Below are 13,503 nucleotides of genomic sequence, written 5' to 3'. Positions count from 1 at the left end.
CACCAAATGCTTCCTTTTGTAACGCAAAACTTACCATGTTTGGCAACGAAAACGATCTCATTGCAAACGAGATCCAGTCGCTTTGAATACTCAAATCGTTCAAAATCGCCCTTGCCATTCGAACAATTACTCAAACACGCGATCGAGACCGTAAGATTTCTCTCTTTGTACAGAGAATCGAGTGTTTTTCGACCAACTTGATCACCATCAGTGTGTAGGGACTGGGAAGAAAAAATTAGGACGAAATTCGATTTCCAAATTATTCTGTTTATTTCTTGCTGCTCTAGCCAAGTAAACTTATCGAGGTCTTCTAGTGGATTTCACTATTGATACGCGCGTAAAGTATTCTGCTTCTTCGTATCTCGATATAATGTAACACGCGAGCGAGCCCAGTTTAGTTATGCCAGCGTCAAGTTTCATGCTTGAGCAAGTAGAGATCTCGTCGGTGTGTGGCGTTGGCATTGCAAGTTCCGAGCTTTCTCCTCGGCGCGTGTGCCACAAAGCTTCGACCCCTCCCCTCCCTCCTCCCTCTCCGTTCTCTGCCCCACACACACACACATGCTAATCAATAATAAGGAGAGTAAATACCAATTTGAGCAACGTATTAATTTAACGGATTATCGAACCGCCACTGCTGCCTTCATTACTCGCCAATTGAAAATCCAACAATTCCTTGTGTACAATATTATATAGTACACCTTTCGTATATTCACATTTTAGGTCACGATCGCATATATCCACGCACACACTCCACCATCTTCTTTCTCTCTTTGCCACATCCACCTTTTATCATCCTTTTGAATCTCTACTAAAATAACGAGCAGTTTTCCCTCTGTATTTTGTATCGAGCAGACTCGAGTTTTTGCTAAACATTCTTTGCTCTTCTCGGTACTAATCCGTGGGCTCCGGTCGTATTATGTGTATGTAAACACGTCTTAGGCAGATTCGAGGAAGGAGCGTTGGGGAGTTTGAAAACTCCTTTGTATTATGATATTAAATATAAAGCGCACGACGAAACTTGTTATCCATTATTATTTCAAGTTTACGCAAGGCGAGTAATTAAAAACCACGCGAGACACTTATACTCTCTTTATTCTAGGTTAGGTCGTCTAATTTTTCCAATGGCATTTTCTTAAAAGCAATTCTTACCTGTATATTATTTCGCCAAGTTTACGCAACCTTCTGGACCCAAAGCAAATGCGGCATATTTATTAGTCATTGTCCTTCCGTACGAGTGTGAATTTTGCTCGGTCCGTTGATAGGTGAGCCGTTTATTATTATCAAACACGGCCCAGCGAAGGCCAGCTTGCTGAACGACGGCAGGCAAAAGACTCCCAAGGAAACAACGCTACAATCTAGAAACGTTTAGCAAATATAATTGCTGTCAAATGCTTATAAATTCTCGGCAGTTTTTTTTTATTTAACAGAATGAGTAATAATAGGATGTAAAAATTGTATATAGCTACATAAAATGTCTGAAGAATATTTTGCGGAGATAGAGATTTGTAAAGGCGTTCGCGCATTATTACCATAACGCGGTCCAACGAAGGCTAAACGGAGGCAAAATGACTAGGAAAATAGAATTTATCAGGCCAAGCGTGGTTGTTGCCGGTTTCGAATGGCCTAATGGACGTGTCTAATCGAAATTTCGTGAAACGCGTGCTCGATGCCATTCCGGCAGGCCCAATCGTTATTCTCCTCTGTTATTGAGCGTGCCCACGCACAAGCACCACTTTTAACCGTGATCATCCGATAATTACAAGTAATTCGGTAAATTGACTCTCTTTGTTTGACGGCTTGGCATAAAACTGTTGCAGCAACATTCGACACTCCTACGTTACACATCGCAAAGCACGCTAATAATTCCAGTGAAAGCATTCTAATTCATTAATGTTGATCAAGGTTAGGAGGGGTGATTGAAAAAATGCACGAAATATCGCGTGAACGTCTAATGAGATAAAACGACGTTTCATTCTAGTCCGCTATTGTTGGTTAAACTGGTTAAAGTCGAGAGTTTTCCAGTAATGTTTTCATCTGAGAAAAACAAAGCAATATATATATATTTGCAGTCGTAATTGATTCTCGTTGGGTAATATTTGACAAAGCTAACTGGTATCGTTCTTAAATTGTAACACAAAGAAGAATTTATACGAGTGGAACAATTCGAATATATTATTGTTGATCAGGGTCGAGAGGGCAATGGAACAGATGCATGAAAAGTCATGCGAGTCTTTTAGATAATATTTTATGACGATTGTCGACGGCGAGGAGCTATTTTCCAGTGACATTTTCAGCAAGAATGGATCTAGAAAAGCATTCATAGTTAATTTTCGTTGGATAATGTTGGAAAATCGAGCGGAAGGTAATTGGAAAAATGCATGGAAAGTTACGTGAATATCTTAGATAAGATTGCACGAGTAGTAGCGATCAGTAACAGAGTGTGCGTGCATGTGTATTGTTGTTGTATGTATGAAACGTATAGCGCGACATTGCTAAGTTGACAGATTGGATTGAGCTTGGGGACGACTATTTCTGGGTTTTACGCGTGTACCGCAAAGTGGTTAGCTACCCACGTCGTCACCGAGTCAGTGTATAGTGTGTCTCTTCGAGCATCTCTATCGTTGCGAATGATGACACACACACGCGCGCTTCCAAGCATCAAATGAAAAACCCAACGAGTTCTCGCACCAATTAAATATCCCCTTCAACTGCAAACCTTTCCTTCTTTTCTTCGGGAAAAAAAGCCTCGTTAACTCGCCCAGACCCAACACAAGCTCATTACTACATGTACAGAACCTTCTATACGCATAATTCGTTTGTTCACCTGTCCTCCATTTGTGACAAACGTCTTTTTACAAAATATATTTTATACGAAAAGCTTCGAAGAAAGGATCGCTTAAATTTTATTTGGAATACTTACATATTTCTTTGAAAAAATAGGCATTCGTGTACAATTGGTTCTGGGCCTTTTGGGCATTCAATAACTCTTCGATTGTTTAAAATAATTGGTACAGAACAGTATAGTTTATAAGAGAGCTATATTTCTCTTTTATCATATATAGGCATAAATATTCAATGTATAATAATAGAATAGCCCCGGTAGAGAGAAAAACATTTTCATCGAAGCATTGAGAAGTGGAGGACGCTGCTTTTACAAATTATTCCTCTGTAGTAACAAAAAAAAGTGCATATAATATAATTCAACTCTAAACGGAGAGTGATAATAGTGATGGATAACCTACACTAATATATTCAGTGTCTATTTTTGTAGCCGTAATATCAAGAATAGTAGAGTAGAGAAGCTGCGGTAATATTGCGAATGTTATCGCTAGCTAGCTAAAACGATGTCACGTTAAAATTCAATTTCACACAACGCTTAACTACCGTAGATTACTTATCCTTGTTCACTAAATTGAAAAGATAGAAGAGAAGGCAAACGTGTTTCACGGAAAATCCGACAGATAGCGTTAGCGTTACTTCCATTTTGTAATTTTCAAAATGCCCGCGCTTACTAAATTGACTATAGGATAATAATAGAACCGACACAACCGACATCGGGGCTGCCATGCCTGAAATGCCCATGTTCCTTTGACTCTGACTGAAGTCTGAATAATGGTAATCTATACAGTTTGCGTGATAGCTTTTTCAGTACCTTCAGTACTCCTCGCAATCAGTAGCGGAACACGGCCCATATTTAAAATCATGAGGGCCGGTATTCATAGTCGTTACTTATATTTAAGTCTGACTTAAAGTATCGATTGTCCTTTTTCACCTAACAGTAATAGAAAAAGATAACCTATGCTTAAGTCGGTCTTAAATATAAGTAACGACTATGAATACCGGCCGAACACATTATTTATATTGTTCTGTCTTAAATTGTATATCCATCTATTGCATTTTACAGAATAGTTGCTTTGTGTTTCTGTGAGAAATTTCGTGTAAATCAAAGTACTTTTCCTTCAGATTCTATAAGAATTTGCAAAAAAATGAACAATATTATTTTTGGTTTAAAAATGATAACTTCAGATTGCGGATATGTTGTAAATTACTGACCGGCAGCCGGCTCTCCGTCAGCTTACTCGGCTTCATAATTTTAATGACCGTAAGGTGGAGGCGCTGTAGTAGGTACGGCAATATATTTTCCTTGAACACTCCAATCTATTCCAATCAAAATCTCGTGGAGCTGTCGCTAGCCGGCGCCAGCCGGCGCTAGCTAGCTGTCTTTAGAAAATAGGAATACGAACGAACGAAGTCGTAGGAAAGCATACATACACAGTGTAATCAGTTTAATATTTTCTAATCGTTAGGAAGGAAAAGTACGACAGAAAAATGTCGATAGGCGTGCCGATAAAAGTTCTTCACGAAGCTGAAGGTCATATAATAACATGTGAAACAAATACCGGCGAAGTATATCGCGGGAAACTCATAGAAGCCGAGGATAATATGAACTGCCAAATGCAAAATATAACAGTAACGTACAGAGATGGTCGCGTAGCTCAATTAGAAAATGTATATATCAGAGGTTCGAAAATTAGGTTTTTGATATTGCCAGATATGCTGAAAAATGCACCAATGTTTAAAAGACCTGGTGGAAAAGGATCTGGAACAGCTGGCAGAGGGAAATCTGCTATTCTACGAGCCCAAGGTAAAGCTACTTTAAGAGTGTTCTGCTTTGTCTTAATCAATGTTTTACCTAAACATTTGTTATGTATCAATTATTGTTATAGCTCGTGGTAGAGGAAGGGGTCAAAATCAAAGAGGACGAGGTACAGGATCTGCCCCATGGCTTAATCAGCAGAATCAACCAGGTGGACCACAGACAGGAAGAGGAAGAGGATAGTTTTAAATCACCTATCGATGACTACAATTTTCTATTGCTATTCTATAAAGACTTCCCATACCTATTCTAATTTTTTACTGATTACAAAGATTCCAACATGATGGCATTTTACGCCATTGCTACATATGTGTTTAGCTCTAAAAAATAAACAAAATTATTTCAGTAAATGAATCAATTTGAACAACAATAAATTATCATCCTACAAACTTTTACATTTATATTTTTAAGTAATATTATGAAATAAGTGGAAGTGTATTAGTTAGTAAGGTAATATAAAGTTTAACAATCAATTTATTGTAATACAGGATTTTTGTGTAATTAACGTGTTTTGCGCGTGGGCTTTGTTTGATTGTTTAGTACCTTGTATGTATTAAAGCACGCCGATCGAACCAACCAATGGAATATAGGTTATAAGAGAATAGAAAAGTATTTTATTGAAATATTTATTACTCCCTACAATTTTAATAAACAAGATTCTTCAAAAAGGAAATAAGTAGTGACATACAGCTTTACATACAGAATACACTGTTCTTTGAACTATTAAATCTTATTTGGACAGGAACTTTGTTTGCGAGGTAAGTGTAACGGGAAAAATTCCTGAAATGACCCTAAAATTGGAAAATGCTTATAAGAACGAAAACAAAGAACCTCTGCAGAAATTAGTTGATATTTTAGGTTAATTTTATGATTATGTTGAACAACTGCTTGTAAATTCCAGTTTACAATAGGCCATAGAATCTGTACTGTACTGTTTAGTTAATACCAAGATCAAGGAAGAAGTGCGAACTGCGAAGTACCTGGATTTTGATAACATCAGGTCGTGAACACGATGCTAACTATTGACACTGATTATATTTATTTGTCAAGGAGCATTTGATGTTTCGTATATTATTATGATCTATGATTTTAAAAATATTGCATTTAAATGAATGACATGTTCTGAGAGATAGGGTTGTTTAAGATAATTAAGATACTCCTCCACCTCGCTTGACTCGAGTTTAAATACTACAGTTTATGTAATATATACTGTAGTATTTTAGCCTTGAGACGAGTTCGAGTCGAGGTGGAGGAACGACTATGAATACGGGGGTAACTGTCCCTATTATTGAACATATTGTTTTATTTTTGTTTTTACTTTATGTATAATCTTTTGTATTTTTGAGATGGATAAGAAAACATCTGATGTTGATGACATATTTGGAGACTACACCGAAACTGATCTGGATCAGCCAACAGATTATAGTCTTAGGTATGCTGAAGATGATACTGATGATGACAGTAAACAAAGCTGTGATTATTTTCGTGGTAGTGTAGAAGATGACACAATTAAAATGTATTGTACAGAAGGTACACCATATGAAACTCCATTTAATTTTTCAACTGCAACATCCATGTCAGATTTACGTATCGAAGATGGGAAAGACACTGATCATTTGAAAAAAATCTCCAAGAAAGAGAGTGAGGCTGTGCGTAAAGAAAATGATACTTTTAAAGCACCTACTCATTTATGTGATAAGCAAGAAAATTTATTAATAGAGAAAGAGAAAAGTGAAGCTGTTGTAATAGATTTTAATTCTGGCCTAATTACTCCAGAGAAGCCTGTAAATTATTATGAGGAAGGTACACCAGGAAGCTTTTCTCGTGTTAATTCACTTAGCTCTCTTAATAGTGCAATAGTGCCTCCAAGTAATGACTCAGATCATATTACAAAAACTGCCTTGTCAAATCCAAGAAACGTGATAGAATCTGAAGCTGCCATTGAAAATGACTTACTAGGTGATAGCGAATCAGTGGTAGCATCAAGGAGTAGCAGCTTAATAGACACAAAAAGTTCTGCACGTGCAACAGATAAAGAAGGTATACTTTCCATCTTTTCCTTACCTTTTCATTCATAAGTGTTTACTTTTATTCTCACTTTTTTATTTCTCACAGGTAAAATGGTGACATTTGAAACACCACTTATGTTTTCCCGCTGTAGTTCACTTGGATCATTAAGTGGTTTTGAGCAGCATTCGATTCACGACGATCGAAGCTCAATAGTTAGCGATTTTAGCCGCAGAACCAGTGGTATTATCTCTCCTAGCGAGTTGCCTGATTCTCCAACACAAACAATTCCTCCTAGTCCACGCAATAATAAAACTCAGCTTATAGATTATACTAATAAAACTCAAGAACAAGCAAGAAGACCAACACCTCATAGAAATATATGTATGCTAATATCAGTTTATTTTATTAATGTTGAAAATTAATATACTAATTCAAAATTTGTGACTTTCTACAGTCTATAATAAACCTGAGCCTATAAAAAATAGTGTATTTGAAGATGACATAGCTACTTTTAAAGAAGAATCAACACCATTAGAATTTTCTACTACCACAAGTTTAAGCTCTCTCACTATTGATGATGAGCCTAAAGTTTCTACTGGCTGTAAAGCTCAGAATAAGAATGTTAAGGTACCAGAACCCTTGCTGAAAAATATAGAGAAGGAAGAAAGCAATATAAAAATGACTGATACAGAGAAAGAACAAGATCAAGTGAGTGACGGAGATGAAGATGATGAAGATATGTTAGCAGCTTGTATTAGTATGGGAATGCAAAATAATAGGTAATGAAAAACTTTATTCAGTTGTGAAACTTTATATTGTAGAATTTCTCCATTCCAGGTACCGTCAATCATTTAAAACTTTAATCTCCGAGAAGTCTACTACACGATCAGAACATCTGACCAATTTTTCTCATCAGAGAAATATAGGAATTAATAGAATAGAGCCGCGACTACCGATAGTTTCTGTTGAACTTGTTGCAGATAGTGCTTTAAGAAGGGAACCTCGTGCAATACGACGTGATAATGGTAAGTTTGGCAACTTTCTTCAGCGTTAACGAAATATATTCGTTTCGCTATCTTTGTAAAAAATTTACGTGTATTTCTAAGAGTTTGTGGATACATTTTTTTAATAAGAAAATACTATAGAATAAAAAAAATCCAGTTTACTTGGAAATGCTATGCTGTACGGTTCAACACCCTCGATCGGCCTGACGTGTAATTTTTTTTTAAATCAAAATATTCATGTTTTTTAATCTTCACAATTACAATGAATATTCGCTTTGCACGTACATATTTTTATGCAAAAAATTTCTAATGTAAACATAAAGAGCAACTTTAAAAATATATTATAATTTTATCCGTTATTGTGTTACTTTCCAATATAAAATGTTAATTCTGAATATATTTTAAAGCAAGTAGATTTGTTCTGAGGAAAATATTATTATTTTTACAAAGCAAAAAAAGAAATAAAAATCCATTAAAAAATTTGATGAATTTTTTATTCTGTCAATTTCTAAACAGTTTTTTTTTTTTAGAAAAAACGCGTTTTAAGATTCCATTAAGAGAAAATGATAATTATTGAAATCTTACAGTCAGTTTGAGCTATTCAGCTATTTCTGACGATTTTATGTATTCTATCGGTTGTTACGTGGCATAGTACAGTGTGTAGAGAGTTGGTTAACTCTTCTGGAGTCTAAGAGTAACAATGGCCAAGGAAGCTTTCGCAGAATGACTCACCTACAGATTACTTACAGACTAAACATAAAAGACAGAAAATAAAACAATCCTATCGTAGCAGAGAAAACAGTAGACCAAGCATTTGCAATAGCGGTAGGTGATAATAGATTTTTTTCCAAACCTTAAAGCGGTGGAATCCTCTCGTGAATCCAAAGCCTTCCTTAAAGTAGACTGAACGACTTAAGCCTAACGTGCATTTTTAAGGAAGAGGGAGATGATCAATTAATACAATCAGATTAAAGCCCAATTGACGAAAATATGGTAGAGAACCGGGGAAAAAGCATAGAAGGGACCCAATTATGTCTTTTGTGACATCGATAACTCGTCCCCTCGAGCTAACCTCGTCCCATGGTTTATATAATAAAAATTGTTGTTTTCACTTTTTTAAATGAGTTTCCCCTATTAAAAATTTTAAATTTATCTACAGAAGCAGCAGCAGCTTCAGACACAGTGTGCGTTTACTGCACGGAGGACACGCCAGTGGATATTTCTCCAGTAGGATCACATTCTAATCTTTCCGCGTTATCAATGCCAAGTATACAAGAAGATATCGAGTATGAAGAACAACACAAGCCTATTAAGCTTGAAAGTCTCCGAAATGATCTCTCGGATGATAGCTCGAATTTATCCGGAGATGATGAAAAGATTCTTAATGAATGCATTCAATCCGGAATTCCTAAGGTATTTCTTTTTCTATTAATCATAAAACGTTTATCATTTATCTTAAAATTAACGTATTTTTAAGGCGCGACAAATAACACCACCTCCAGTAAACTGTATAACATTTACGAAGAAAACCGAAGCTTCCACGCAAACGTTTAATGTATGTGGGACTCCGTCTACATCTCCAGTGGAAGTCAGCCATAGCAATAAAAATCCTATTCTAATCAAGCCTATATGCCATCCAATTGAACATGATGCTGAAAGTTCTGATGAAAGTCCTAATCATTCTGAGGATGAAGCTATTTTAACCGAGTGCATACAATCCGCGATGCCCAAAGCAAGACTCAGTGTTTCCCCATCGACTGGCCCTCCAATGCAAAAAATAGCGGATAATCCGAAAATACCTATTAACCATTCTCCATCCTCCTCGTTATCCACTTACCGGTCAAAATTTAGAGAACGACGACCAATTGTACAGAAGATATTAGAACCATCGGAAGAAAGTTTCAGCTTATCCGAGGAAGAAGAGGACCTTATTTTGGCTCAGTGTATACGTTCCGGTATGCCAAAAGTAAGTCGTATATCAATACTTCATAAGGGATTAATAATTTAGAATACACTTCTCTATAATATAAATATATAGTCATACAGATATTTAATTTAATAATCGTGCTTTATTTAAAGACTCTTCAGTCATCGCCTAAGACACCGATACCAATTCTGAAAAAAGAGTCCAATCATCAATCAATTCCAAAATCAAATCATGGATCACAGTCATCGACTTCTCGAGTGATTCATAAAAACTATCCAAACTCTTGTATTCAAGAACAACGTAAGCTTCCGGAGAATCGCAGTCCTCGTCACTTGGTGTCCGATGTTGCTTGTGATTTTAGAACTTTATCTTTAAACGTACCGGATAACAATTTAGGACATGTCTACCTGAAGTATTCGAGAGAAAAACTGAGTACTTCTACTTCATGTGCAAGATCCCCAACGGACTTGGACGTGGAGAATTCAGATCCAAATGACAACGCGTTTCTAGGTAATTTAAGGATATCAAATTGTAGGTCACCGCAAGCCGAAGACGAAGAGGAGGAATGCCACATAATAAACAAACCAGTAATTGATCAATCGCGTCATAGCTCCGTGAGCTCTTTGAGCGAAGATGGATCTTTAAGCTCCATCGAAGAGTGGTACCTTCGAAAAAGAATTATGCATTATCTTCGTTACACCAAAAGATAATTAAAGTACAAAAAAAGCAAGGGCAATTATCACAGTTTTCCAAGTAAAAATATATATTATGAATAATAGTGATCATGTAATTATAATCATTGCTGATAAAAGACTGAAGAATTATAAGCTTGGCTGTCTAGAACGGTGAACAATTAGATGAATAAAGGCATAACTTTTTATTATTAGATACCGATAAGTAGCTATTTATCTATCACCTTAAATTCACTCAACAGGTAGTTTAAGCTTATTATTTGTAAAGCAAAACCCGTCCATCTCATTATTATTGTTTAACGACTTTTGCTCATTTTCTTAGAATAATACAGTACTCTCAGAGTCTAGAAGTATTTGGCAATAGTTTTTCAGTTGGTTAATCTGTACCGTTAAAATTCCATCATGTATATTAAATGTAGCATAATGTGTTACGAGGAAAAAACTTGTCAGTGACGAGTAGTACCTGACTTACAGTTAGTAACTGTCTAGGAAATAACTGGACTTATCCTATTATAAGAGGAAAATTATGGTTGTGGATGGATTGCCATGCGAGTCGCAGCTACTTGCGTATTTTTGCTGATGATTGCGAGGTAAGGTTGGTCGAGCATAAAGTCCAGCCGTCTTTTGACCGCTACCATGATACCCTTCAATGCATCTCAATAACCGCGTGCAGCGCGTCTTAGTCTATTTCCTCCACGTATAAATCTCGTATGGCACCAGCTTTGCTGTTCACAGTCTGTTCGGTGTGTGACTTAACAACGATAAGAGAGAGTCTTAAGTTTATTTTCTCAAGGCCAGTTGGTCCATGTGCAATAAAGAAATACCACGTCAATTTAAAGCATCGATACAATTCCCATTTGCATGATTATAATCACGAATTATCTATGAATACTTGTGGTGGCTAATCATAACACATCATTACTTTTCATTGTAAGTTATTTCACGTGTAAAAGAAAAACTCAATACCAGTAACACTGATGAACCTATTTTCATAAAATTTAATTCAAAGATAACGAATAAACAATTAACAGTTTTCACCATAAGGTGAAGAAAAATAAGAATCAGTTGTTAATTTTAATTGAACGAATTACATAGATATTTAGGTGAGAGAAAATTCAATAGCTAACGACAGTATGATAATATTTAATAAATTGGAGAATATTAGTGGTAAATATGCAAATGAGAAAGAAGGTAGGGTAATTTATGGATTGACTCTGGATGAGACAGAAAGGGGATAGGAATCTTGGGTGATAATTCATGTATTATTAAAAATACGCGTTAATAATTTGAGTTTAGATGCGTCGTCGTGTGTTATACTTGCTGGCAGTCGTATTGTTGGTGGATAAAAGTAATTGCGAGGAGAATAACGCAAAATGGTATTCCGGGATAAAATCGTTGCTCGCGGATTGTCCCGTGACGCCCTGGAATAGTTCGCTACACGAAGATGTCATAGAAACTTTGCGAAATTGCATACAGCGACGGGTTCTCGCTGCCCTCGACTCTCTTCTGCTTGATGACATTATCCCCGTAGTGGAAGGTGTCAATCTACTGCGATTTCAACGGGACGAATCCAACGAGACTTCATACGAGATTGAAAAGTATGTTAATGCGACGACACAATCAAAATCATATATGATCTCGTATACTTCTTCTCAGTCTCGCTTTAATCGAGTTATTTTCTTTTCTCCTATTATAATACTAATCAGCTAAGACTGTTTCTTTGAATCTTCGATATTATCAAACACGTACGCTGTTCCACCGCTAAACTCGGGTGTTTTAGAAAAAAAATAAAAAATAAATAAATAAAATAATGAGATTACTATACGTATCAATAACTACTATTCATAATCTTATATTCACTATTTATTTGTATCAGATAATCTTTCAACTTTTAATTCACTCGCAACACTGAATGGAATCCCATTTGTCAGTTTCATAAATTCAAATAAAAATTATATCCAGCACAATCGCACCTCTTTTAATCGTTATACATTAAATACTCTTTCACAAATTAATTTGCTTCTTTCATTTGCTGTTAGGAACAAAACTTACGGCGTAGAACTAAACACAAGCTGGTCGGATATTGCGTTGACTCGATTAAAGGGAGTTTTAAAGACGCACGTTCTCAAAATCGATGTAGATCGGTTTTACAACCTCTTCAGGTCGAATCCTAACGTCACAGTTTCCGAGAAAGTTCACACGCAAGGTGAGGATATTTAATTGTATTATTTGATTATAGTAAATGTTATTAATTAAGTAAACTCGTCGATTCGAGGTAAAAATAGTAGCATTGAAATTTAGCTAGGAGGAGGCGCAACAAACATCGACACAGCATGATGCCACTGATGATGATGGGCTTGATGCTGATGGGCTCAGTTTTAATACCAATGGGCTTTCAGTTTTTGGCTGTGTTGGGCGGTAAAGCTTTGCTTTTGGCAAAAATGGCTCTGATAATGTCCAGCATACAGGGCCTGAAAAAGATTGCTACCAGTGGCGTTAATTACGGACTTTATCACGCGCCACAGCCACTTCCGCCTTTATCCGAAGCATGGCACGAAAGGAGTCATCACGAAACACCGGATCACGTGATTGATCTGCCCTATCACGGACATCGCTATCCCTGAACCAGGCCTAATTATAATTTTGCGCTCGCTCAAGTTGCTCCACTCTTCGCCATTCTCCCGCCAAACCTCGCAGGACAACTCGTCACTCGAAAAAAAAAAACGTAATTACCACCGGACAAAGCTAATTAGCTAAATCAATTTTTAAATCTCCCACCTATACGCGTCGCTTCTCTGTTAACGACAGTCAAAACTAATTTCTACCTTTCTTAATTAGTTCCAATTTACATTTATTCCCACGCAAAAATACGAACAAATTGAATTATTGTTATATTATATTCTGTATAACGTATTGTATTTTCTCTGTTATTCTGTTCAAATTATATCACTGTACATGTATAAAGATAATTCGTGCAGATCAATATACAGTTTCTTTATATTCAGCGCATTAATAAATATTATTTTTAGATTACGCATCGTCGAGTTATTTTTTCGCAAAGTTACAATAATAATTAAAAAGTGTATAGGAAAGTTCATATAATTTTCTCATTCGTTTTAGAAGCTTGGAATTATGCTATGTGTCCTGCACTAGGTTTGATTAAAATCGACTTTTTCTCCTGCATGGATATTTTTTAGTGACGTCAGTTCTTCT

At 36.2% G+C, this 13,503-nt stretch overlaps 2 protein-coding genes and 1 long non-coding RNA gene across 4 annotated transcripts; 2 read left to right on the top strand and 1 right to left on the bottom strand.

The window, feature by feature from the left end:
* Window positions 1-1,133: 1,133 nt before the first annotated feature.
* Window positions 1,134-4,038, bottom strand: LOC136779132 (uncharacterized). Its single transcript, XR_010823526.1, has 3 exons — window positions 3,243-4,038; window positions 2,921-3,166; window positions 1,134-1,355 (listed from the first exon to the last, which is right to left on the bottom strand). It is a non-coding gene; the product is annotated as an uncharacterized lncRNA (long non-coding RNA).
* Window positions 4,039-4,193: 155 nt separating this feature from the next.
* On the top strand, window positions 4,194-5,228 carry SmD3 (small ribonucleoprotein particle protein SmD3). Its single transcript, XM_066736495.1, has 2 exons — window positions 4,194-4,645; window positions 4,728-5,228. Exons 1-2 carry the CDS (start codon window positions 4,330-4,332, stop codon window positions 4,838-4,840), a joined length of 429 nt encoding a protein of 142 aa, XP_066592592.1. The 5' UTR covers window positions 4,194-4,329; the 3' UTR covers window positions 4,841-5,228.
* Window positions 5,229-5,829: 601 nt separating this feature from the next.
* LOC136779114 (adenomatous polyposis coli protein-like) lies at window positions 5,830-12,490 on the top strand. 2 transcript variants are annotated; one of them, XM_066736484.1, is made up of 9 exons: window positions 5,830-5,929; window positions 6,004-6,697; window positions 6,773-7,048; window positions 7,122-7,446; window positions 7,505-7,692; window positions 8,831-9,084; window positions 9,149-9,637; window positions 9,751-10,108; window positions 12,330-12,490. In XM_066736484.1, the coding sequence occupies exons 1-9, from the start codon at window positions 5,918-5,920 to the stop codon at window positions 12,347-12,349; spliced, it is 2,616 nt and encodes an 871-aa protein (XP_066592581.1). In that variant the 5' UTR covers window positions 5,830-5,917; the 3' UTR covers window positions 12,350-12,490. The 2 variants fall into 2 exon arrangements, with proteins under 2 accessions (XP_066592581.1, XP_066592573.1); XM_066736476.1 differs by lacking the exon at window positions 12,330-12,490 and having other exon boundaries at window positions 9,751-11,570.
* Window positions 12,491-13,503: the final 1,013 nt, after the last annotated feature.

The sequence above is a fragment of the Prorops nasuta genome, unplaced genomic scaffold (assembly GCF_024137725.1).
Source record: "Prorops nasuta isolate Cenicafe-Biocafe unplaced genomic scaffold, Cenicafe_Pnas_1.2 PNAS00002, whole genome shotgun sequence".
NCBI lineage: Eukaryota > Metazoa > Arthropoda > Insecta > Hymenoptera > Bethylidae > Prorops > Prorops nasuta.
This window is presented reverse-complemented; position numbering and strand designations above follow the sequence as displayed.